General features: G+C 39.1%; 1 protein-coding gene across 1 annotated transcript in view; it reads right to left on the bottom strand.

Annotated features, from left to right (window-relative positions):
• Positions 1–22,640: 22,640 nt before the first annotated feature.
• The window catches only part of LOC135701938 (protein embryonic gonad-like), a 358,466-nt gene continuing 353,357 nt past the window's right edge, over positions 22,641–27,749 (bottom strand). Inside the window, exon 3 of the mRNA XM_065222889.1 lies at positions 22,641–24,412. Coding sequence (XP_065078961.1) covers positions 23,468–24,412 — 945 coding nt within the window. The 3' untranslated portion in view covers positions 22,641–23,467. The remainder of the gene's footprint in view (positions 24,413–27,749) is intronic.

Genomic DNA, 27,749 nt, shown 5'->3' with positions numbered 1-27,749 from the left:
TTAGTTAAAGTATGTATGCTTATTTAATCTATTTTAGAACTCACCCAGCATTGCCATTTCAAATTGAAATGTTGGGGAAACGGCTCTAACAATCATACGTTTGGTGCGATAGTTTAGTTCAAAAGCTACAAGACAAATTCTATAAGAACTTATAATATGAATATTTACATCTATTCGTATTAAAAACAATAGAAACGCTCAGCGAATCCATATTTTTCTGACTACAACCATATACCAAAGTGATGTGTTTGGACAGAATTTCAGCTAGTATGGCGGAATTGGAATCAAGAAGCAGTGTTAGATTTTTAATAATAGCTCAACAGATTGTAGCTCTTTATCAAATCTAAGGGTATTAATGGAAAGAAAAATACATTTTTTCCACTCACTTGCTATAGTAAATTGTGTTTTCGGAATTATGAAATCAACAGATGCTGATATATATTGATATGTTGTACTTGCATGTCACAAGAAGAGGTTGTAAAGTATGTGTTTACTATTTATATATTTAACTTATTAATACAGAATACCAACAGACAACAATGGTCCTAATGATGTTTAAACTAACTTACTTAAGGAACAGTCGGTTTTAGTAAAATGCACAAAATAAACAATAGTCCTACACAAATACATTTACTTAATAATCAATCGTCTAAACTAGATAACATTGCCGAAAACTTCCGGCAGATCGTTTGTAGAGATAGGTGGAAATCGAAAACGGAAGCTACCTTGTTGAACACTCGTTGTACACCGATCAAAGCACTATTTTGTCCGTAAATTGTTCGTCGGAAAGGTAGCCTCAGCATCGCATTGTTTCGCAGTGCCTTGGGACGAACGTTCAAGTCAACCGACTCGAGAATAGCAGGGCAGTCGATTCTTCCCTGTGACGTGTCCACTACAAACATAGCCCTAGCGATGTTCCTGTGCGAATGAAGAGCTTCCAAATGAATTAACTGACATCGACTGCTGTAGCTCGGTAATCAGAACGTATCTTGCCAAGGAAACCGACGGAGAGCAAAACGAATGAAACGGCGTTGAACAGATTCAATCCTCTCCGAACCGTTCTGATAGTGCGGATGCCAACCAGCAGAGCAGTATTGGACCAAAGAGCATTACTATTACTTTAAACAGTACACACTGCTAAAATCCTTGACGACACGGAAGATGAATCCCAAAGTCCTGGATGTCTTTTCAACGACGTAAGAAACATGATGCTTGAACGTTAGCTGAGTATCCAGAACAACTTCAAGGTCCTCGAAGCTAGTAATCAATGATGTATGGGTATTTTTGGAAAGGGAATGACGTGTAGAAGCCGGAAATCAATGCCAGACGTCATTTTTTAATCCAGGATAGCGGTTTTTGCTTTAACGTAAACTATTAAAGGGTGATACGGTCAAAATTTGGTCAATATCAACTTGACGTATTTCTTTCAATTTTGCATTTAAAAAAACCTGAACACCCCTCATTTTGAAGGTGTGTGTGTGTAGAATGTTGCTCCTATTTTGATTTTGGAATTCACTCTTCAGTTGTCAAAATGCCGTCCAAGCAAGAAGAGCAGCGTATCAAAATTTTGCTCGCGCATCGCGAAAATCCGAGCTACTCGCACGCAAAGTTGGCAAAATCGCTCAAAGTTGCCAAATCAACCGTTACAAATGTAATTAATGTGTTTGGGGAACGTTTGTCGACAGCCAGGAAGTCTGGATCGGGGGGAAATCGAAAACCGGAAGCCGCTGAGACGACAAAGAGAGCTGCCGGTAGTTTCAAGCGAAACCCTAACCTCTCTCTCCGAGATGCCGCAAATAAGCTGGGTGTATCGTCTATAACCGTGCATCGAGCCAAAAAACGAGCCGGACTATCGACTTACAAGAAGGTAGTGACTCCAAATCGCGATGATAAACAAAATACGACGGCCAAAGCGCGATCCCGGAGGCTGTACACGACGATGCTGACGAAGTTTGACTGCGTGGTAATGGACGACGAAACCTACGTCAAAGCCGACTACAAGCAGCTTCCGGGACAGGAGTTTTATACGGCAAAAGGAAGGGGAAAGGTAGCAGATGTTTTCAAGCACATGAAACTGTCAAAGTTCGCAAAGAAATATCTGGTTTGGCAAGCCATCTGTACCTGTGGCTTGAAAAGCAGCATTTTCATAGCTTCCGGGACTGTCAACCAAGAAATTTACGTGAAAGAGTGTTTGAATAAACGTCTGCTGCCTTTCCTGAAGAAACACGGTTGTTCCGTACTGTTTTGGCCGGATTTGGCATCTTGCCATTACGGTAAAAAGGCCATGGAGTGGTACGCCGCCAACAACGTGCAGGTGGTTCCCAAGGACAAGAACCCTCCCAACACGCCAGAGCTCCGCCCAATTGAAAAATACTGGGTTATTGTCAAGCGGAACCTAAAGAAGACCAAAAAAACTGCTAAGGGCGAGCAGCAGTTCAAGGCAAACTGGCTTTCTGCGGCGAAGAAGGTGGACAAGGTGGCTGTACAAAATCTGATGGCAGGGGTCAAGCGTAAGGCCCGGCAATTCGGATTTGGAAAAGCGGAAGCCTAACTGAATATTTTTCCTGAATTTTATACTAATTGAACTTGAAAAAGAAATTTAATTTGATTTTTTAAATAAACGATTTCACCGATTTACACGCGTTTTCCCTTGACCAAATTTTGACCGTATCACCCTTTAATGGAGACGATGTGTATTGGCCCAAAACCGATGCCTGCCACCATTTTGGGATCCAAAAAGGAGTTTATTGGCTGACATTTAGTGGCTATGAACAGCCTCGTATCAGTTCTGCACAGTGAGCAACCATTGAGCAACATGGCATCGATATCTGGCCTCTACACGTCGTTCCCTTTCCGAAAATACCCTACAATATGGGTATTTCCAGTTTTTCTTTAACTGATGGCTGCCATCCTTGATTCCAAAATGGCGTCTGTCATCGATTTCCGGCCTCTAAGTTTCGTCCCTTTTCTGAAAATACCCATTTTGTTTTTCTAAAAACTACTAGCCGCTATCTTGGATTTTAAAATCGCGTCCGACATTGATTTGCGGCCTCTAAACGTCATCCCTTTTCCGGTTCCTGCTCTCACATTGCACAGCAATATCTTATATGGACAGGCTTTCGAAACATAACATATTAAGAAAGCTCATGTGCACACTAGCACAACGTAGTGAGAGTTCTGAAATAATATGACCACCATCCGAAAGGACCAAAGTGACCAAAGCCAAGTGACCAAGCTAGTAATCAAAGACGAGTGGACGATCCAAGCGAAGGAGATAACAGAGCATTTTTCAAGATTAACGATCATTCGATTTAATGTGCACCAAGCCATGAAGGTGTCGATCTCATCCTGTAGGCGCAAAGCATCAGCGATAGATTGAATCCGTCGCTAAATCTTAAGATCATCGGCGTAGGATAGTTGAGGAACCCTGAGTACGTGGTTAATATCGTTTTAGTATATGAGGAATATCAAGGGCCCCAGATGACTACCTTGAGGAATTCCAGATGTGGCCAAATCTCGTTAGAAAGGAATCCCCCAACTGAAACGGGCAACTTGCGATCGACAAGGTAGAAATTGATCCAGCGTAGAATACCACCACTAGCGGCGAGTCTATTCAATTTAGCTATCGTTATAGCGTGGCTGATTTTAACGAAGGACGCAGATTAATCGGTTTAGATGACGTCTATTTGAGCTCTTTCAGTTAGACTATCAGTAGAAATTATTACCGACTTCAGTAATTTTTACCGAACGTTCGTTAAAACATTGACCATCATTTCAAAGCTGTTTCACTAAATTTGAATTTCAACACACTGTCGAGTCTTGTCATTGAGGAGAAATAATCGAGTCTTGCCATTGAGGAGAAATAATCGAGTCTTGCCATTGAGGAGATGTTTTCCTTGTTTTGAATCCTTAAAACAAATGAATTAAAATGCCTGATTTTTATCGATCAGTTTAGCTGTTGAAAGTTCGGTAAAAATTACCGAAGTCAGTGATAATCTCTAAGTGTGTAACGTATGACGTAAGGTACACACTTAGAAATACCTAATCTTACACGTGACTGAATCCATCTTTGACATAAAGGATGAGACGTAAACAAACATGTCATGTAAAATTATGTACTCCGAGACTGAAAAGTTCGAAAGTACGTTTGATTGAGCTGAATTTCGTGTGTATTATGATTCAATTTTATGTCAAAATTGACGCTCGTATATGCTAGTCTTAGAGCACCTAAATTTACATCAATTTTTCTGAGTGTGTACAGAAGATTAGTGGTGGTTGACCTCCCTCAGATAAATCCATGTTGATCATCATTTGCAGCGAATTCATGACCACTAGCTCGAACAGTTTAGAGATGGCACAAGGCACAAAATGACGAAATTCCAAGATAGTTGTTAACGTTTTTTCGATCGCCTTTCTTATATATGCACACTACGAAAAAGACATGTAAATTTCAGTGTCCTGAGACCGACACATGCAAACGGCCCGTTTGACATAAGAATCAGTTGAAAAGGACCAGAAAATCAATTCAATCAAACGCACTTTTCGTCGAGTCGCATATGTTTTAGTTTCAGGACACTTAATTTTACATGCCATGTTTGTTTACGTTCCATGATTTACGTCAAAGCTGAATTACGTCTCGTGTAAAAATAATAATTTCTTAGTGTGTGGGAAACATAACGGCAGAGTTTTCCATACGGACGGAAAAATTCCCCTAGTCAATGACAAGTCAAACAATGCCGAATAGGAGTAAGCAGATGTTCAATATGCCTCTTCAAAAAAGCTGACGAAATGCCATACGGACCCAGATTCATCGACGATTTCAACTGAGATCTCGGCTCTGGAGATCATAGCATCATCGACGATGAGCGTGGCCCAAGTATCTTCCGCCATAGAAACATTGCTGGCAGCTTGGTTAACAAGAGCACAGGAACGATTTCATCACAGAGGTATGTTTTCAACTCATATGACCTGTCAATATCGCTTTCAGAGCGTCGCAATCAGCGATTTTATGATTCGTTAGTGCTCACTCTGAGCGAACGCTCTCGAATCATAATATCGCTGATTGTAACGTTCCAAAAGCAATATTGACAGGTCATATGAGTTGAAAACATACCTTACAACGTCTTTCCTTACAAGTACAACATATCTTTATAACATCAAATGATTTCATAATTCCGAAAAACAATTTTTATAGCAAGTGAGTGGAAGCAACCCTGGTCATCTTTGATAGTAACATTCCATGTTTTATTCCAACCCGTTCAAAAACGAGAGGTATAGCGCAGGTTGTGCTTAGTATAACGGAAATATGATCTTAACCCTATATGGGAAATTTTTCCTTCATTACTTTTGTGAAATTTTCCCAGCAACCATTTTAAGATTAAACGTCAAGATAGTTAGTTTTTAATTGATTTCGAAGCCGATAGCTTTCTGATACGATTAATCAACACTGCTTTTTGCCGTATGACATAGTAACCTGGATTTATTGTCATATTCTTTGCGCTAGGCACACCAATCTTGTCTGCTAAGAAGTCTATGTAGCATGTCGCAAGAATATCATAAAAACTAAATATTTCAACAAACTTTTCCGTATATCATTGTGGCAACTAAACAGTCTTCAAACGACCAGTGCAGTACGAATTCGCAACCAAATGAGATATCATTCTGAGAGAATGATCAATAACTTATTTGAAATCGATTGGTGGGGTGGAGAAAAATCGATGTTTTGAATCACCCTATTGCTCACATCCACACGCACGCGCAGTTCTCATCGTTTGGCGTAATGGATTAAACAGCAATTATTCCGGTCTTTCTGCGAGTTCGCTGGTACGGTCAGAGGTGGAGGGGAAGCCGAAGGGAGCCCTTGCAGAAATATTAATAATATTATAAATGTGACATTTATAACATATTGTTATTTATTGTGGTCGTATAAATATTGAAAGGTTTCTAGTTCTGCCGTGCATCCTCCTCGTGTGGTTTGTTTCTGCTTCAAACTGCGGTTTGGATCTCTAAATGAATAAACATTAATACGATTCACTAAGCCATAAATTTCCCCTTTCTGCTTGGTACCCTTTAATGGCTTTATTTTGATAGCTCGTTGGAATAATATTTGGGCCAATCCGTCCCGATGAGCTATCGGGAGAATCCATTTTCTACCGCATGTTGGATAATTTATGAACTAGGAAGATGAAAGGAGATCAACGGAACTGAAAGCGACGAACCTCCTTGGCAAGAGCCAGCAACATTGTCTTATGCCACCCATACGGAAGAGGGTCACTTAGACGATAGCCATAATGATCACGTTCGATCGATAAGAATCGTAATAGATGGGTTTGCTTATAATCGCTTCGTTTGATGCTTTATCGATGGCTTCAAAGCAAGGGATGGAACAAGCAGTGGCATAACTTTCTACAGCTGAGCCGAGATTGACCCAGTTACATTGTTTTCATGGTCCCTTGATTATTCAACAGCAGCAAGTGTGCATAAGGGTGAAATTCAAAATCGGAGGGTTAAATTTGCATGAATGACATAGCACGTTGAAGAGTGGGAAGTGGTTCAGTAAAACTTGTGACTGGACATGCATTAGGTATACGTAAATGATAGGTACAGATAAGTTCAAGAACTGAGATGAAATGTGGTACGTCATTTATGTAGTATTAACATCTGTGCTGGTTTGCTGGCGCTAGTGTACCAGCCCTGTACTGAAAAGTGGTCAGCATAATGTAATCAGAGCGTCAGCACACAGGAAAAAAATAATTTTGATATCACGTCAAAGTGGATGCACTACAATCATGTCGAAAATATGGTGTAATATTACTTGCTAAAAAGGACAAAATTATCATTAATACAAGGCATGAACTGACATTACGCTGCTTTTACTGCATTTGTTTATTTATGTGGTCATAAAAATTACATGAAATTTTCGACATGATTGTAGTGCATCCACTTTGATGTGATATCAAAATTATTTTTTTGCTGTGCATCTACACAGCAAAACATAATTTTAATATCACATCAAAGTGGATGCACTTCAATCATAGAGGTAACTCTAAGACAAGTAGGTCCCGAAGAAACGTGCTCAACTTTTTGGCTCAGCTCTAGTACTCTCTTCGGTCCCAAGCTAATCGATTCACCCCTCGAAACATAGGAAAATCCACTAACCCCTCATTTTATCTGTCAAACTTTCATAGCGAATCAAAACAAACATTGTATAGTACTAGAATTTCGACTAGAATGGGGTACGTTAATCGTTTGCTTGGGACCAATAGGCTAGTCAAGTAGTGTGCCAATTTAAAATCGTTAGTTTCGTATTGATTGTTGCTTCAATCGTGTCGAAAATATGATGTAATATTACTTGTCAAAAAGGACAAAATTATCATTAATACAGTGCATGAACTGACATTACAATGATTTTGCTGCATTTTTTTTTATTACTGTGGCCATAACAATTAAATGAGATTGTCGACATGATTGAAGTGCATCCTCTTGGATATAATATTAATTTTACTTTTGCTGTGTACCAGCATGAGGTTTATGGAACATCTAAAATTCGTGCTAATTGGTTGAGCTGGTTGAGCTACTGAACCAGCGTATATAGAAACACCCCATTAAGTATGTATACCTTCCTATTCTTGAAGTGTTTTTAAACCCACCAAGTACGTCTCACTTTGATTTACTGTGCGAGTCTGCAATACGGTCAGCAAAATACCACCTGCTTCGAGTAATCGGAGATAATTCCATTGCTGCAGAAGATTATCACAGCACATTTCCTGACATTTGGATGGGTCTATCTTTAGCTCAGTAAGATTAAGACGCAACTTTAAACAAAGACCTTGCTGGTGGTGGTGAGTTCGATTTCCGGTCCGGTTCAGGAGTTTATTGGGTTTGGGAATAGGGAGACCTCTCTGGCCATAAAGTATTATTGGAATGGAATTACGGGCATAAAAAGACTCTCAAATAACAATTGTGGATGAACTCCAAGAGCACTAAGGTGAAGGCAAGCATATCGTTCTAGTTGGGACGTCTTAACTAACGATGCCATGTATCTTGATTTTTTTATGTGAAAATATTGAAACCCCTTGTTTATTTTGATACCGGTAGAAACTGTTTGTTGCCTAAAAATAGTTCTACGAATTGACTTCTTTTTAGCTAACAAACTTATAATATTGCGGGGTTGTCAACAAACTACGTAGCAACCTCTTTTAGTTTTATTATCTGAAACTCATATTGTGGAAACTGAAGCTTTTGATCAGTATAGTATTCCGGAATATATTGTTGCTGCTTGTTTATCACATTCTAGACACACTGGCGGTGTTGCTATTTATGTCAAAGAATCAGTTCAATTCAACCTTCGTACCAACGAAGCTATTGAAGGTAACTGGTTCTTGTGCATTACAGTTGTACGTGGCATGAAGATGGGTAATTATGGTGTTTTGTATCATTCTCAGTTTCAGTTTTAGAGAACTGGCTCGAGACATTTTTTGATTCTAGTAAATTAAATATATAAGCTGGTGATTTTAATATTAATTGGCGTGATAACCATAATTCGAATCATTTGAAGCGTTTTGCTCAGTTTTTCAATTTAAAGCAAATGATAAATGTATATACGCGTATTCCCAGGCACAGTAGAACTTTAATTGAGCACGTTTATTCCAATGTTGATTTGTTCAGTTACATATACTGATTTGAAAATAACCGATCATGAGACCTTAGTAACCAATGTATTAGATAACGATGACTTAGTAAAATTAAAGTGCTGGAGGAAATTTTAGAAAACAGACTGTTTCGAATCTTTTTTAGTGAAGTGTGGATTTATCATTCCTGACCGGTAATTTAGATAAATCTACATCTGTTCTAACTAACGCTTTGAAAACGTGTTCCAATCAACTAGTTGAGCAAAAGTTTGATTGTTTGAAAACTCGAACAGCTGGTATAATTTGGATCTTTTGCTTCTTAAACGAAAAAGGGACAAATGGTACAAAAAGTGTTGAAGATAAAATAGTGACAATCGTTGGTACACAATCGCGCGTAATAAATATTCATAATCAATAAAAAAAAAAACTCGTTGTGAATATGTCTAGAGGAAGATTGATCATGATCTTAAGCATGAGCATGATTGACCGCCCACGGTTACTACTCTGTTATTGCAAAATCAGCTGTAATTACACAGAGAACCAATAGACGATGCATGGAACTAGCAATCATCCTCAATGTGTAAAAACTGGTGATCTCAAACTAGGCAATACCAGCGCCGGCCGCGACCGAACACAGGTCAAGAAACTTACTTTGATGGAAGCCGAGAACACCTCTGCACTTCCACGAAGAATCACTGGGTAGGAGGGTTGGGTTGGGATATTGGGTAAGAGGGTTGGGATTGCAGCAGGGTTCGTTTTGGTAAACGATAAGCTGAATTGATGTCCTAATGCGAAGGAGCTTGGGATTGAACCCACGATCTTCTGCTCAGTAAGCAAAAACGTTTGCTACTAGGCAAACGAGCTCCTGTTTCGACCCATCGCAGTTTCGATCATCGAGTTGTTGCTATTACCACGCAGTCATATTAACAAATAAAGCAATTGACGAATCTTGAATGTGGATGGGCCTGAGATTAGACTCATGATGTTCTCCTCAGTAGGCGAAAACGATCGCTCTAAGGCAACCGAGCCCCTCATATCACATCACACCTTTACTCGAGTTGTTGTAACCATTCTGACCCGCTACCGACAACGACTAGTTTCGCAAAATACCTTATAAATGTCCCACACGTTTGGAAGGAATCCTAAGTGGTTCTTATTCAAAAAGTTGCTGGAACGATTGAAGCCGAAGAGTTTCGTCCCATCAACATGTTGCACACATTAGAGAAAATTTTAGAACTTGTTGTTAAAGGCCAGCTGTTGGAGTATTTAAATAGTAATAATTTGTTGATACCAGAACAATCGGGATATCGGAAAGGTCATTCTTGTGAAACTGCGATGAATTTGGTGTTGGCAAAGTTAAAGACAACTTGGAGCGTAAAGACCCAACAAACATTGAAAGCTAAATAAGAGCTTATTCAGGCAAAAATTTGGTTCTTCAGTTAAAAAATGGCTTATGCAGCTTTCCATAAGCTCAAATTGACTTTTGCTGCTTTTTTGGATATGAAACGCGCTTTTGAAACAATTTCTAGTCCTCTATTGATGAGTACAATAATGCGCTTTGGAATTACTGGTACTGCACATAAAAGGTTTGAACGCTATTTGTGTGACAGGACTCAACGGACTGTTTTTAATGATTCTGTTTCCTGAATAACCTTGTAGTGCCCCAGGGAAGTATATTAGGGCCCCTGTTATTTATTATGTATATTAATGACTTGTGACGTGTTTTACGATTTTGCGACATTAATCTTTTTGCAGATGATACTGTGTTATTCATTGCAGCTAAGGATTTTGATGATGCCGTTTTACACTTGAATGAAGATTTGCATTCTCTAAGTAGATGGTTGAAGTATAAGCAGTTAAAATTGAATACAAGTAATACTAAATTTAAGGTAATTTCTCGGAATCGAGTAAATGAGAACGTCTCTGTTATAATTGATGCTGCGACTATTGATCGCGTTCGCAAGAGTAAATATCTTGGCGTGATAACACTAGTTTACAGCATTTTTGAACTCGGTAAGATGATGATCATTTCCAATGCAAAATCCTATGCTGAATTCAATGCCGTGGTCAGAAAAAATTAAAGTAGAGCCATTTTTGAGATATACAAAAATTTTGATTTTTTTAATTTTGGACAAAAGTACGATTACTAAAATGTCAATATCTTTAGAACTAGTGCACCAATTTTCAATCTTTTTTTATGAAAATTTATGTCTTAAATAAAAATTTAATTTTGAAGTCATTTCAAAATTTACAGCATTTTTTTTATTTTTCTTGCGAATTTTCCATAAAAATCTTGTTTTAATCAACATTTTTAATGGGATAAAAAGATTCAAAAAATCATTCCATAATTTATTCTTAAAGTCCATTCAAAACCGGAGAAAATGAGCCTTTAATGGATGAAATCGGTTGGAAATTGTCGAAGATATGAGCATTTTTGTAAAACACTTAAAAATGTTGCTGAAATACAACAGCTTTAGAGTTCCTTTTCTAGGTGTCGTTGTAAGCATCCAAATCGCATGTAAAGTTTTCATGGGAGATTCTTTTCTCTACATATCAATTTGATTAAGGCATATCAGGATTTAAAACCGAGTTGATACAAAAGAAATTTATTTAGGTTTTATTAAAAATGATTGAGAATCGAATGACTTTGTCTTCGATGTTTTGAACTTGTTTCTCGAATCAGAAACCAACAATAGTCACCCATCATTGATTCATCCCAAAACCCTTGGTAACGACGTTCCATCATCTTCATTTGTTGGTGAAAACGTTCGCCGTGCTCATCACTCTCGTCACCAAGATTTTCCGGGAAAAAATCCATGTGAGAATGTAGGAAATGTATTTTCAAAAACATATTCACACCTGTGATCAGTGAAATAAAAGGATTTGAAATTAATTATATGTAACAAACACAATATTTTTGATTTATACCTATTTTCTCATAATTTTTGAGCAATTCATCGACGGCTTCCTCATAATCTGGGCTTCTGAAATTTCCTTAAAAGGTTGTGACAACACGCTGGAACGATTTCCACACTTCTTCCTCATCTGGTGTCAAAACTGTATTGAATGCGGAATCATTGAACAGTTTTTTGATCTGTGGGCCAACAAATACACCTTCCTTTATCTTTGCGTCAGATAAATTTGGAAATACTGATTTCAAGTACTGGAATGCCGGCCCTTCTTTTTGCAACGCTTTGACGAAATTTTTGAATAGCCCAAGTTTTATATGTAGTGGTGGAAGTATTATGCGTTCTTTTACCACAAGAGGATCATTTTTAACGTTGTCTTTACCAATTGTGAAATTATCCCGTTTTGGCCAATCTTTTCGGACGTAGTGTTCCTTACGAGCTCGACTGTTCCATTTACACAAAAAACACATATATTTTGTGTATCCCTGTTGCAATCCAGTCAACATGGCAACCACTTTAAGATCGGAACAAATTTTCCAATTGTGTTGATTGTAATTTATCAAATTGAGCAATAGAGCCATTGATTCATACGTTTCCTTCATATTAACGGCATGAGCTAATGGAATAGAAGGTTTCTCATTCCCTTGATGCAGTAAAACGGCTTTCAAGCTCAACTTGCTGCTATCGATGAATAAACGCCATTCAGCTGGATCATATGGCTTACCAAACTCTTCAAACAAGCCGTTTACGTCATGGCAAAAACATGCCTTGTCCTTTGTAGAATAATATTTGTCAAATTTCTTGTGACGATTCCTGTGACAAGAAATTTTGACCTCCTTGCTCAGCATGTTGTGTTCTTTCAAGCGTGATGCCAGCAATTCGGATTTCTCCTTCGATAAGTCGAGATCTCGCACCAAATCATTAAATTCGGATTGTGTAAACAGTTTTGGGTTTCTTTCCAATTCCACGTCGAAGTCTTCCCCGCATTCCTCCTTGAATTCCTCCTTACTTTTTGTAACGATCGATTCAACAGAAGGCGCTCGTTTCCGCTTTGGATAAACAGGATACGGGACCGAACTTGAATGTGGAACAGGTTTTGTCATAGAAGCCACTTGTGGATACTCAACTGTTTTGTGACGTCCTTGTTGCTTAACTTTTATCAAGCAGAAATAACAATTCGTTGCATGACAAAACGGTCGACGCCATATGGTGGGCATGTCAAAGGACAAATAGCGACTGACAGATAACACATAAGTGAGTAGTAAGTAAGACATTAATACTTATCAAAAATAGATGAAGTAAGATAATGTCGATCAGGAAAGAACAAAGCACTACCATGCTGTACATAAATTGTTTATATGAAAGTTATTCAAAAAATCAATTTACCTTGCGCCTGACATCCACCTAGCCAAGCACGTTTTGCACGAACTACATAATACTTTTGAAATCCACGGTTCGTCAAAGTCTCCAGGATCAATTTTAAAATAAAGCCTGTATGCAGTTTGCAACGAAGCAGTGAAATTGACCGATTTTGTAAATATATAGTTGCCACACGCGTAACAAAACTTTTGAGGATCATTTTTACACTTGAATTCACGTTTTGTCGTATACATCGTTAAGCAATGTTAAAGAAAGAAAGCTGTCAAATTGAGTTGGTTGCGTTAGGTTCTCGCCGAGCGGTCTCACAAACACTAGCGTAAATTATATTGTTGAAAATATCCCATTTAATTTTGCGTGACAGCTGGTAGTGTTAGTGAAATGCACCGTATGCGTACACGTCCGCAGAAAGGCTTACTGGAAGTGGTGCATGAACCTAGGAGCGGGACAACGGCCAATCTTGGAACATTCAATTTCCATGATTTTACAAAAAATTTCATAACTTCGACAATTTCATCCAATAAAGGCTCATTTTCTCCAGTTTTTAATGGAATTTAAGAATAAATTATGGAATGATTTTTTGAATCTTTTTATCCCATTAAAAATGTTGATTAAAACAAGATTTTTATGGAAAATTCGCAGGAAAAATAAAAAAAAAATGCTGTAAATTTTGAAATGACTTCAAAATTAAATTTTTAATCAAAACATAATATTTTTGAACGATAGCAGATTTATTTAACTTCATTTTCATAAAAAAAAGATTTAAAATTGGTGCACTAGTTCTAAAGATATTGACATTTTAGTAATCGTACTTTTGCCCAAAATTCAAAAAATCAAAATTTTTGTATATCTCAAAAATGACTCTACTTTAATTTTTTCTGACCACGGCATTGAATTCAGCGTAGGATTTTGCATTAGAAACGTTGGTCAACCACTAAAGTTCACACTTTTTATGTTGTTTTGTAAACTAGTGTAATTGATGACAAACTTAAGTAAGTGGAAATGAGCCTGGAAAAATAAACGAATTATTAAAAAAAAAAAGACAAACTTAAGTTCAACTCTCACATCGACAATGTAATCAAGAAAATTGCCAAGAAGTATGTAATTCTATGTCGACTGAAAAACGATTTAACTATAGCCAGCAAAATACAGCTGTACTAATCAATCATCTCTTCTCATCTAGACTTTTGCCCTTTCATTTTATTTCTGGCCAATGAAACACAAATATCGATATTAAAGCGTTTTCAGTATAATATAATGCGTTTGATTGTGAGATGTTTTAGATTCACTTTCTCAACTTTGCTGCTGGACGCCCTACAATGGTTGTCGGTGAAGCAAATATTCCCGACTATTTGGAAGGAATCGTACGTGTTTCCTGTACATAAGAAAGGTTGTAAGCAAACAGTTTCAAACTACCGTGGCATAGCCGCTCTATGTGCAACCTCAAAACTCGTCGAGCTGATTGTTCTGGACTTCCTTTCACACGGCTGCTCGCACTACATCTCGGAAGATCAACACGGCTTTATGCCCAAGCGCTCTACTACCACAAACTTAACCACGTTCACTTCATTTCTTGCTCGCTCGATAGAGCGTGGCTGCCAAATTGACGCAATCTACATGGATTTGTCAGCAGCTTTTGACAAGATGAACCACGAAATCGCTCTGGCCAAGTATGATAAATTAGGCGCTGATGCTAGGCTACTCAAATGGCTACGTTCATATCTGATGGGGCGTAACATGCGTGTACGGCTCGGCAACCAGTTTTCAACTTCGTTTCCTGTTACATCCGGTGTACCGCAAGGAAGTCATCTGGGGCCATTTCTGTTTTTGTTGTTTATGAACGACGTCAACTCAGTTCTAAGGTGTCACAAGAAATCCTATGCAGACGACTTCAAGATTTATGCGATCATCGAGAAACTAGACGATGCCGAGTTCTTACAACATCAGTTCGAAACGTTTGCTGATTGGTGCAGAAGAAATCGTATGGTATTAAACACATCCAAGTGCTCAGTGATTTCCTTCACTCGCAAACGTTCACCGCTCATCCATAACTACAGCTTGTCCGGAGTGTCTCTAGCACGAGAATCCTTGGTTAAAGACCTGGGAGTGCTTTTGGACTCGAAGCTAACGTTTAACGCTCATCTGACATACATCATCTCGAAAGCATCTTCCCAGCTAGGCTTCATATTTCGCTTTGCCAAGCACTTCAAAGATGTATACTGCTTAAAGGCCTTGTACTGCAGCTTGGTGCGACCCATACTTGAATACTCCTCCGTTGTTTGGAGTCCATACTACCAAAATGGAATTCAACGCGTTGAGAAGATTCAACGGAAATTCATCCGTTATGCTCTACGACACCTTCCCTGGACTGACCGTCTGGATCTTCCTAGTTACGAGAGTCGTTGCAAACTCATTCATCTGGACCTACTCAGTGTTAGACGTGATGTTGCAAAAGCTTGCTTTGTCAGTGATCTGTTAACGTCTCTCATCGACTGCCCTTCGCTACTTACACAGCTAAACATAAACATTAGGAGACGTCAGCTACGTACACACGCCTTTTTGTTCATCGATACTTCCAGGACAAATTATGGTTTGAATGAGCCAGTTCGTAGCATGTGCCGTGTGTTCAATCATTGTCAACATGTATTTGACTTTAGTTTTTCACGTGCGTCCAATAGGCAGAATTTCTTGAGATTTATGTCACAGTAGCAATAGTGCGATAGTTCTAAGTTTTAATTGTCATTTGGGTATTTTAACCTGTTGACTGTAAAAAACTACAAATAAATAAATAAATTCCCGCGCCAAATATTTCCATGTTGCAGAACACGACCCGTGACGCTAGTCGTTTATGGGTTTATTACCAAAACGTACGTGGACTGCGCACCAAGATCGACGACTTTTACTGCAACGTCCTGGAGTGCAATTTTGACGTCATCATTTTAATCGAGACGGGGCTTAACGAGGCTATCAATTCGACGCAGCTTTTCGGAATTAACTACAATGTGTACCGATGTGACCGAAGCCATATAAACAACAGCAAATCTCGTTTCGGAGGGGTTCTAATTGCCGTGCATCATCGTTTCATCAGTAGCAGTGTCGTTGCAACGAGCGGAGAAACGATAGAACAAGTGTGTGTATCGACGAGGATTGGATCCAAGCGACTATTGCTGTGTGCAATTTACGTTCCTCCAGACAAGAGCAGATCCAGCGTTTTGAATGGGCATACCCTAATAAAAATTGTATGGTTAATTTGCTTAACGACGTGTTCTGGGTATCTTCCAAACCATTTGTGGAATAGTTCAATGATTTGGGTTATCGTTCGTTTATGGTTATTTTTTATTAGGGTATTGAATCGATCCAAGAGCTTTGTAACAGTGGCTCTGACAGCGATTGCTTGCTGGTATGCGGTGACTACAATCAACCTGGGATATCCTGGAGTTGGGCTGATGGCGAGATTCGACCTGTGAACTCTGTTCCTTTACCAGTTGCTAGCTCATTCTTGATTGATGGCATGGATTTCCACAACCTGCATCAGAGAAATCTCGAGCGCAACCACTTAGGACGCATCCTGGATTTGTTCTTTTGCCATACGGACTTTCCTGTGGAAATCTCGAGATCTGTTTCACCACTCTTGCCAGTTGATCTTCATCATCCGCCACTAGTCGTCTGCTTACCATCTCTAGTTGATGACGGTGCACTGCTGCTGAATGCGAGTGATGAGCTTGCGTTAGACTGACTGGGTGAGTCACTGACTGGGATCTTCTTTTCCATGGACTGAATGCTGATGAAATGGCTGAAACGTTGTGTGCTGTGCTAAATAATTGGATGGATACAAACGTACCGATTCGTCGGCCTGCTGTTTCTCCTGCGTGGAGCACCGCTTTGCTACGAAAACTAAAACGAAAAAGAAATGCTTCGCAACGTAGACTTCGGCGATACCGTTCCCTGGCAAATAAGCGTAGTTTTCACTTGGCGTGTAACGAGTACCGTAATCTAAACTCTTCGCTCTACAAATCGTACGTTTTACGAGTGCAAACTAATTTACGGCGAAACCCCAAGAGCTTTTGGAGCTATGTAAACTCGAAGAGGAAAAATTCAACAATGCCTGCAAGCGTTTTTGTCAATGACTGAATCGTCGATAGGCGGGGAGAAATGTGAGCTTTTTGCTGCTCATTTTTCGTCGGTTTTTGCCGCAGAATCCATCACCTCGACTGAACTTGTCTCGGCTGTTTCGGATGTGCCTTCAAACCTTGTTGACATAACACTTTTGAAATAACGCCCGTTATGGTAACTAATGCCGCCAAGAAAATGAAATGTACCTTCTCGCCTGGACCAGATGGCATTCCTTCTGCAGTGTATTGTCGTACCATTGGAGCGCTTGTTGAACCGCTTTGCAGAATCTTCAACAAATCTTTTGTAGAGTCGAAATTTCCTGCAATCTGGAAAGATTCATTTATGGTTCCGGTACACAAGAAAGGAGATAAACGTGACGTTAAAAACTACAGAGGAATTACTAATCTCTCTGCAGCATCAAAACTGTTTGAGATAATTGTGAGTGGTTTCATTCTTGAGCACAGCAAATGCTATATCTCTAGTGACCAACGTGGCTTCATGCCTGGACGACCGGTTACCACAAATCTTCTAGATTTTACCACGACATGTTTTGAGCAACTGGAAAATGGGGCACAAATAGACGTCATCTACACTGATCTAAAAGCAGCGTTTGACACGATCAACCATGACATTATGTTGGCAAAGCTATCCAAACTCGGTGCGTCGGACCGTTTGACTTCGTGGTTGTGCTCCTACTTGACTGACAGGTCTCTGCGAGTGAAACTCGATTCCAGTACTTCCTCGTATTTCACGAACTCGTCAGGTGTACCACAGGGTAGCAATCTTGGCCCGTTGCTGTTTGTGTTGTACATCAACGACGCACTTCTTCTACTTGGAGATGGCTGTAAGCTTGCGTATGCCGATGACCTAAAGCTGTACTTCGTGGTGCGGACTGCTGAGGATTGCATTCGTCTTCAATCGGTATTGGATCTGTTCGTTGATTGGTGTCGTCGGAATAAGCTTACCCTCAGCATTCCTAAATGTATGGTAATGTCGTATTACCGCATCAGCCAGCCGATTGTTTTTGACTATGCCATTAACGGTGTGGTTCTTCAAAGAACTGACCAGTTCAGCGATCTTGGTGTTCTACTGGACCATAAGTTGACGTTCAACCTCCACCGCTCTGCTCTGATCACAAAGGCGAATCGCCAGCTAGGTTTTGTGTCGAAAATATCGAAGGACTTCATTGACCCACACTGCCTGAAAGCTCTCTATTGCTCACTTGTGCGACCAATCCTGGAAAATGCCTCCTTGGTCTGGTTTCCTCATCAGTTGACTTGGAGCTTGAGGATCGAAAGTGTTCAGTGCAAGTTTATCAGGATAGCATTACGTAATCTACCATGGCGTGATCCGCAAAATCTCCCGCCGTATTCTGATCGCTGCAATCTGCTGAGCTTGGATACTCTGGAATGCCGACGAAAAAATCAGCAAGCAGTTTTTGTTGCCAAGCTATTGAATGGTGAGGTCGACTGCTCGAGGCTTCTCTCGCTGTTGGATATCCGAGTACCACCGAGAACAATACGAAGTGGTACCCTTCTCCAACCGCGGTACCATCGAACGGCGTTCGGTTACAGCGAACCACTAACAACTATGATGCGTACGTTTACGGCTGTCGAAGAATTATTCGAATTTGGGGAATCTTCATCTCGCTTTTTGGCACAGATTAGAAACACTTGAATTGTTTTAGCTTTAAGGTTGTTTCATGTAGACAATAGTCCGATGAATAAAATTAAATAATAATAATAATAATAATAATAATAATAATTATTATTAAAGTAGTTAATGGATTGCTTCCTCGATATTTGTGTGATCGAATTGAAAGAGGAAGTGATTTTCATAGATATAACTCTAGAAACGTGGTTGAAATAAGGACACCACATTTTTTGACTTGTGCTTCACAAAATTCATTATATTTTAAAGGAATAAATGTTTTCAATTCGATGTCTAGACATATCAAACGTTCAGAAAAACTTACAGAATTTAAGAGACACTGCACTGTTCCTTAAACCTGACCATAAGGTTAAGACGGATGCAAATTATTTCATTTATAGAAATGATCGTCTTGATGGAGCCTGTGGTGTCGATGCCATAATTGTTCATAGACGAATCAAACATGAAAGTCTTTCTTCATTTGAAACCAAAGTTTTTGAAACTGTGGGAGTTTCTGTTGAAACAAAATTTGGACAACTTACTTTTATAGCTGCCTATTTGCTATTCCAATGCGTAGGCCAGCAAAAGAATTTTCTCAAAGGTGACCTTCAAAAATTTACCCGTCATAGGTCTAAATTCTTCATTATTGGCGATTTTAATGCAAAACACCGCTCATGGAATAATGCTCAAAGCAATTCCAATGGAAATATTCTGTTTGATGATTGTTATGCAGGTTATTAAACTATTCAATATCCAAACAGTCAACGGCACCGGTGGTGCAGTGGTAAGCGTGATTACCTCTCACCCCAGCAGGCCTGGGTTCAATACCAGTCGGCGCCGCAGGAATGTTCTGAGGCATAACATCTCTGATCACGCCTTCTTTCGGATGGGAAGTAAAGCCGTTGGTCCCCGGTTCATGAGTGGATGGGTCGATAAGTAGGGTCCAGGTGTGAGAGCTGCCTTCCTGGCACGTCGGTAGAATTGGTACTCAGCACGGAAAACAAGATCGACGGAAAAAACAAACCAAAGGAAAAAAAAATATCCAAACAGCCCAACATGCTTTTCTTCTGCAAGAAATCCCTCCACTATTGATTTGGTCTTAACTGATTCATGTCAACTTTGTAGCCAATTGGTTACCCATGCTGACTTCGGTTCTGATCACCTTCCAGTAACTTTTGAAATATCCCAAGAAATAATTTGTAATCCCAACAGCTCTATTTTCAACTACCATAGAGCTAATTGGGAGCAATATCGAACATTTATGGAATATAGCTTCGATCCAAACATTCCTTTGCAAACCAAAGATGAAATTAATTATGCTCTTGAATCTCTGACTACTTCTATAGTTGAAGCAAGAGCTGCCTCAGTATCAAAATGCGAGGTTAAATTCGATTCAATTATAATAGACGACGATCTTCAGCTCTTGATCCGTCTTAAAAATGTCCGTAGGAGACAATAAAAAAGAACACGCGATCCTGCCATGAAAGTTATCTGGCAAGATTTACAAAAACAAATTAAAAAACGATTCTCTGCCCTGAGGAACAAAACTTTTGAAAATAATGTTTCTAAATTAGACCCGAGTTCCAAACTTTTTTGGAAACTTACAAATTTTTTTGAAAAAACCTCAAAAGCCAATTCCAGCGCTTAAAGAAGGTGGTAAAATTTTGATCACAAATTTGGAAAAAGCCCAGAAACTTACTAAGCAATTCGAGAGTTCCCATAATTTCAGTTTGGGTCTTACTAGTCCTATTGAGAATCAGGTTGCTCGGGATTATCTGAATATTTTCTCACGGGAAAATATTTTTAATGATTCCTGGGGGACTGATTTGGACGAAGTAAGGTCTATAACTAAAAAGTTTCATCATATGAAAGCTCCAGGTGATGATGAAATTTTTTATATCCTCATAAAAAAACTGCCAGAGAGTATCTTGTCTTTCTTGGTAAAATTATTTAACAGATGTTTCCATTTGGCATACTTTCCTGATAAATGGAAAAATGCAAAAGTTGTTCCAATTTTGAAGCCGGAAAAAATCCAGCTGAAAATTCTAGCTACCGTCCAATAAGTTTGCTTTCTTCAAAAAGTAAACGTTTTGAAAAGATAATTTAAACAGAATGATGCTTCACATCAATACGAACTCAATTTTTGCAGATGAGCAGTTTGAATTTCGCCATGGGCATTCAACTACTCATCAACTCTTATGAGTTACCAATTTAATTCGTTCAAACAAATCTGAAGGCTTCTCAACTGGAGTTGCTCTTCTAGGCATAGAAAAAGCATTCGACAGTGTTTGGCATGAAGGTTTGATTGCTAAATTGAAAAAGTTTAATTTTCCACTTTATATTATGAAATTAGTTCAAAATTATTCAACTGACAGAACTCTGCAGGTAAATTTTCAAAATTCCAAATCTAATCGACTACCTGTTAGAGCAGGAGTTCCTGAGGGTAGCATTCTTGGGCCTATATTATATAACATTTTCACTTCGGACCTCCCTGATTTGCCTCAGGGTTGCCACAAATCTTTGTTCGCTGATGACACAGGCATTTCCGCTAAAGGAAGAAGTCTTCGTGTTATTTGCAGCAGACTGCAGAAAAGTTTGGATATTTCTCTTCTTATTAACAAAAATGGAAGATTTCTCCCAACGCTTCCAAAACTCAACTTATAATATTTCCACATAAGCCTAGAGCTTCCTTTTTGAAACCTAGTAGTAGTCACATAGTCACTATGAACGGAGCTCCAATTTCCTGTTTAAACCAAGTGAAATATCTTGGATTAATACTTGACCAAAAATTAACTTTTAAAGATAACATTGAGGGCATTCAAGCCAAATGTAACAAATATATAAAATGTTTGTATCCTCTTATAAACAAGAAATCCAAACTTTGCCTGACGAATAAACTTCTAATATTTAAACAAGTTTTTAGACCAGCCATGCTTTACGCTGTGCCAATATGGTCTAGTTGTTGCACTACCAGGAGAAAGGATTCAGAACAAAGTTCTGAAGATGATTTTGAAGTTTCCTCTCTGGTACAATACTATCGACAAAGAATTTCGAATGTTGAGACTTTAAAACAAAATAATTAATAATTTCAGGCAAAAATCGTTGCAATCCTCATTGCAACGATTTTAAACTTAGATAATATTTTGTGTTGGTTTTTAGTTTAAATATGTACATTGTTATACTGACATGCAGGTTTAAAAAAAAACTTGTTTAAAATACTGATTTTCCAAGCCAGGAATAATGTAAAAACACTTAGATATATATCAACAATTAAGGCTGGTTAGTAACTGTAGTAACTGGATCAGCTAGGTTGAAATTAAATGTAATTTATTTTGAAATTTGAACAAATAAAGAGTTCAAAAAATACTCTATGCCCAGGGAAGTCGAGAACTGTTCCAACCCGAAAAATTCCTACACCGGACCGGGAATCGAACCTAGCCACATCCAGCATGGTCTTGCTTTGTAGCTGGGCCTTTACCGACTGAGCTAAGGGAGGCCCTAAACTAACTCACAAATGGTCTGGATGATACCCGGAACACGTTGTTAATCTCTCTTTTATGGTTATTTTTATTAGGGTAATCCATTGGCGACCGAATGACATGCGGCCTTTTGATTCATAAAAAAGCCCCTCCTTTTCAAAACCTGGTTACCCCTTAGTTCATACTTACCATATGAAAATCCAACTAGAATAATATTTAAAACCAACGGCACTTATAAAGCTTTCTTTCGTAACACAATAGACACGTTTCATAAAACTGAAACAAAACATTTATTTTTTTCAAAAATGTAAAACCTTCCATAAATAAGTTTAATGACTGTAAAACTAAAATTTCACTACAACAAATCAAATCCTATGTACAGTTGAAATCAAAACTATGAGATGATAAGACAGAAAAAATAGAAAGACAATCAAAAATAGTACAATCAAATGTTCCGTAAAACAATTCGATACATTTACAGTCTACCTACTGAATGCTTGAGCTACGAATCAATAAATAAAAATGTAATGTTACAATAAAAACACTCTGCTACAACTGCATTAATGCTACTGCTTGTCTGTACGGCTAGAAAACTAAAAACAAATGCATCGTTTCACAAATCAACCAGTGGAAATCAGCGGACCTAAATCGTACCATCAGACTACAGAGACTTGGTTGATTTCCACCTTCATGTTTGCTATTGAGTAAAATTTGTACAATGTCATCTGGCACCATTATTGTGATCGGTTCGATCCTTGTTTGTTGTTGAGGTTATGTTACATTCTATTATCTCGCTTGCTACTTATATGATTAAGAGTGGTTTCGATTGTCGTGGTGGAGTATTTTTTTTTTAATTCTTCCTTCGACTGATAATCTAAAACTGGCAAATTGGTCCCTTTTACTGGCTACAGTTTCCACTGTCGCTAACTATAGTAGTGCATGTGCAATGTTCTGGATTAAAGCAATTAAACGTGTGAAATCACTGAGCATTTTCAGATGTCTGCAAATGGCTCGGTTGCGACTGGCCAATGGTTAGCTATGTATTAGTACAAGAGAATTTAATACTAATTTAGGATACTTTGTCCTAATCAATGCCCACGTGTTCCAACTTCCAAATAAATGCGAGGATAACTTTTAATAGAACAATATGGGCAACATTTTGGCACTTGACATGTTCGGGTTCTGTGTTCTTACGGTGTACAACTTATTGCTACGATTCGATACAGCTGTTCTAGTCATATTAGAGTTAATCACATCTTACTACAAGTACTTTGAGTATGGAATACAGTAATTTTGTTGCGATTCGCTATCACCCAGATAAGGCTTTCGACCGGGAAAAGGTGAGATCCAGGGGGACCGGTCGAGGGACATTGTCCGCTGAAGATGGCAGGTCTTCCGAGTCGTTAGCCTCCGCTATGAGGGGAGAGGACGATCCTAACCGAAGAGGAGATCCGGAAGAGCTGGAGGACTTCGATTTCATGGAAAGGTCGATCGGTTCGTGCTGTTCGTGATCGTGCTTGCCGGTAGTTATCAGGGCAAGAGACACCGGTGGCATGGCGAAAGGCATGGGGAAGTACGGGGTGGCTTCCGGCCGATAGGGGCCGTGAGGAAGGTACGGAGAGATTCGATCCATCAGCGGTCGGAAGCTGTCGGTGGTGGTGTTTGTTGAGGACGATGATGTGGAGGGAGTCCGACTGACCTTGGGACTGATTTTGGTTAGTGTTACTTCCGGGATTTCAACCTTGGGTGAGATCGTACGATTGCTTGCCAGGAAGGGATCTTTGAAGCTGGAACTTTCCTCCGGATCGGCGGATGATGCTCCCGAGTCACTTGGCGAACTGGGTCTTTTCAGTTCTTTTTTCAGCGTGACGTTGTTGTTATTGTTGTTGTTGCAGAGATTGGAAAGAAAGTTGGCCGGAAGAAATCCATTTGGAAGCAAACTTGAAGTGTTATTGCTGCTTCCATTGTTACTGTTATTATTGCTGCTACCGGTGTCGTTGTTGTTGTTGCTGGTTAGGCTGTTATTGTTGTTGTTATTCTTGTGGGCCTGCTGCTCTTGCAGCAGACAATGGATTTTGAACCAATTCGACCGTCGGCCATATCGGGATCCGCTTTTGGACATCCCCACGACCAGGCACTTGCGCAGACGGCACGCCTTGCAGGCGGTGCGATTTTTCTTGTTGATGACACATTCGCCGTTGTTTTTGCATTCCGAAATCGATGACAAATTGTTGTACGTGCGACCGAAGAATGACTGCAATGAGAAAGAAAGAAGAAAGATGCAGTTAGTTTCGCCAATTGATCTCAGCCCAAATACAAGCGAAAAGCAGAGTAATGTCGCAAACGAACCCAAATGTAATGCCTCTATTCAGTTGAAGAGAGAGAAAGAGAAAAATGCAAGTCAAGCAGAAATGATGAGCCAATAACGGAGAAAGATGCTCCAAGGTGTGCCCGGCCAATTTCGGGACAAGAAACCAGTTCCACAAGTCAATTATCGTGCCTGCATATGGAATACCGCTGCTGCCGCCAACAGCATCCCATAATCGTCGTCGTCGTCGTCGTCGGGACAGAAATTGAACGCTTTTGTTCTGGGTGAGCAGCGTGAAATTCCTGAAAACGTCTCAATAAACGAGGTCACCGTGGTGCGTCAAACAGTGACATTGACAGGTCGTCTGGTTATGGCCTGTGGTGGTTCAATGGGTCGCGAGTGTGTTCGTATAACATATGCAAGAATGTTGCAAGGGGTAATGATGGAAATGATTTGAGTTTTTAGCGGTTTGAATGAACTGCATGCGGTTCCTGTTGAGCAGTACATGGTTGATCATTTTGAAATTTATAAATTTTTAAAGACGTTATTGGACCAAAGTGATTGGTCTGAAATTGTTTTGATGTAGACTACGTCTTACGGAAAGGTACTGGGGGTAAATCTAAAATCTAAAATTGCGACCGTCACTAAAAGGTGTAAGGTTTTGAACGCTTATAACTTTGTCATTTATAGATGAAATTAAGATCCAAATACACCAATCGATAGGAAATAACTCTCACAATCTACTACAATAAATGATTTGCCAATTTTCTCAAACAAAATCGTTGAAAGTTGTACAAAGAAAAGTGATAATTTTATCACTATTTTAATGAAATAAACATTCTCCCCAAACCAAGTCGTCATAATCGAGTACCATTTGGTTGCGCATCCTTTTGCTTCAACCTGTAAAATTATGTAAGAGCTCTGCTGTCGTTTCTCCGCTCATTAAAGCTTCGGGCGGCGTGGCAAGCAGAACCAGGAGCAAATCAGAAAAAGGTAGATTTTTTTCCTCTGCCTCTGCTGAACAATAGCGCAGTCAGGCTAGAGCAATGCTGTTGTGAATCTGCTCATTTTCGCATCGGGTGGACGGTGTGGTAAAAAAGCAGCAGTCAGCGACCTTGATGACAACAAAAGATGTGGAATTTGTGTAGATCTAACAATTGGTCCTTTTCAGGACCACACATATTTTACAAAAAGAGTTATTGAGACTGTTTTCGGTCCTGTTCAAATAATTTGAAACGCGACAAATATTGTTTTTAAATACCCCCCCCCCTCGTCCTATAACGACAACCTAAAAAGAATTGACGTTAATTTTTTCACCCGCCAAAAGAGCCTAAAATGCATGTATGCTGTACCTCTCATAGTTACAAAATAGTGTAAAACATGTCTGGTACCTCTTTATATGCAATTAGAATAACATCTGAAGTCCATTATACATATTCTGCACAAAAGATACTGTAATACCGATGTAAGCTTCATATAACAAAATCAATCCTAATTAGCGGGCTTATTGGTTACCTCCTAAGTAACAATTTGGGCACGTTTAACCATGATTTAGACTTGTAGAGTGCTTTAAAACCTCTATAAACTTACAATGTTACTTGGGCTGGGATGTGCAATACGTGCTTGGGAACGATTTCCCACCAGAGATATCCCACTGCGATCAAGCGATTGGTTAAACGTGTTATCCATAACAAATGTTCAACGGAGAAGGGATGGGCATTGAAGTGTGCACGGGGAATATATTCTATTACGGAGGATTACAGACAAGTGCTTCATATGTGGAAATATCCCGAACGGAAAGTCCAGAAACAGTCAAAAAAATAAATAATAAGTGTGAGGAAATTGACATGTCAATGAAAGGAAATGGAGTAAATTGAGGAAATAAGTTACTTCTACTGTAATTTAAATCAACATCAAGAAAAATGCACGAGAAGTTTAATGGAATAAAGGGTGTATTTGATGAAAATGGAACACACATATTTACTCACCAAAATTAAACCGTTTATCAGATTTTCTTGAAATTTTCAGGGAATGGAAAACTACAAATGAGTTATGATTTATAAAATTTGTTTTATTCAATTTCATCCCCCATCCCAGTGTTCACTCGGCTGTCGACAAAAGCAGGCCACTCTCGATGTGTGCCACGCGATCGTCTGTTATCTCGGCTGCAACCATTGCGTAGGCCTCCTCATTGTTCTTCATCAGCAGTTCTTTCGGTCGATGCGTCGTCGACTTTGGAAAGCAACCGTTTAGTGGTGAGTGTGTGAGTGCTGACCACTTTTTGCGTCCATTGCTGCAATGGAAGCGCTCTGACCCTCGTTGGCGTAACTGCCATACAATGAAACCACTAGAAGCGGCTCCAGTTCTGATGGAGGAGGCATTTTGGATAACGGAAGATAAAGTGTTTATTTTGTTGTACCTTTTGACTATAGTTTTAAGACGTATTGTATAGTGTCCATGAATCCTCGGCTCTGAAAAGTTAATTCGTTTGAGCCTTATCGGAGCGAAGAAGTTTTTTCAACCGGTTATTCATAATTTTCAACATTTCGAAAATGGCCAAAACATCCGTATTCGAACGGACCCTGTTACTGTCGAGAGAAATGGCCGACGCAATTAAGAACGCGTTTTAAGATTGCTTCGCACCATGGATTCTTATGTAAAGGACGGATTTCACGCCAACTCATCCAGTGGTTGGCAGCACCCTCTCAGAACCTTATGGAACTTTGTGGGTGTGGAGACTTAGTAATTTTAAGCAACTTTGCGTACTTATTTTTTTCAAAATTTATCTCGCCTAACATTTGATAAGGGTCAAAGTTTTTTGTCGATTTTTTTTTCAAATCGATATAGCTTAAAAATGACAAGCCCTACAAAAAAGTGATGTATGGCGAACTTTTAGCAAATAATCTAAAATTTTATAAAAAAATTTAAATAAAATAAAAAATCGGTTTCTACACTCTAAAAAAATATATTTAAAAATTAAAAGTCATTTTCCCAAAAATGGTACCCCTCAGATTTGCTTGATATTTTTTCTCATGAAAGGCAATATAATTACCTAACTTTTCTTCATACATCGCAAAGTGGGCGCTTTTAAGGAAAAAAAGTTGTTCGAACAACAACTTTTTCATGTTAATTTTTTTTAGCGTGTTTCACTCAAAGTCGAATAGTAATACGCGCACAACCTTATTAAAATTCGATTAAACTTTATGGGTATACTTTTCGATAATCTGGGCGAAATCTAGCCTAACATTTGAAAAGGGTACAGAGAAGTTACCTGTCAATCGTC

The sequence above is a fragment of the Ochlerotatus camptorhynchus genome, unplaced genomic scaffold (genome assembly GCF_037179485.1).
Source record: "Ochlerotatus camptorhynchus isolate MF236.1 unplaced genomic scaffold, CSIRO-AGI_Acam_v1.1 ptg000180l, whole genome shotgun sequence".
Taxonomy (NCBI): Eukaryota; Metazoa; Arthropoda; class Insecta; order Diptera; family Culicidae; genus Ochlerotatus; species Ochlerotatus camptorhynchus.
Note: the sequence above shows the minus strand (reverse complement) of the source record. Positions and strands in the feature narration are given on the sequence as shown.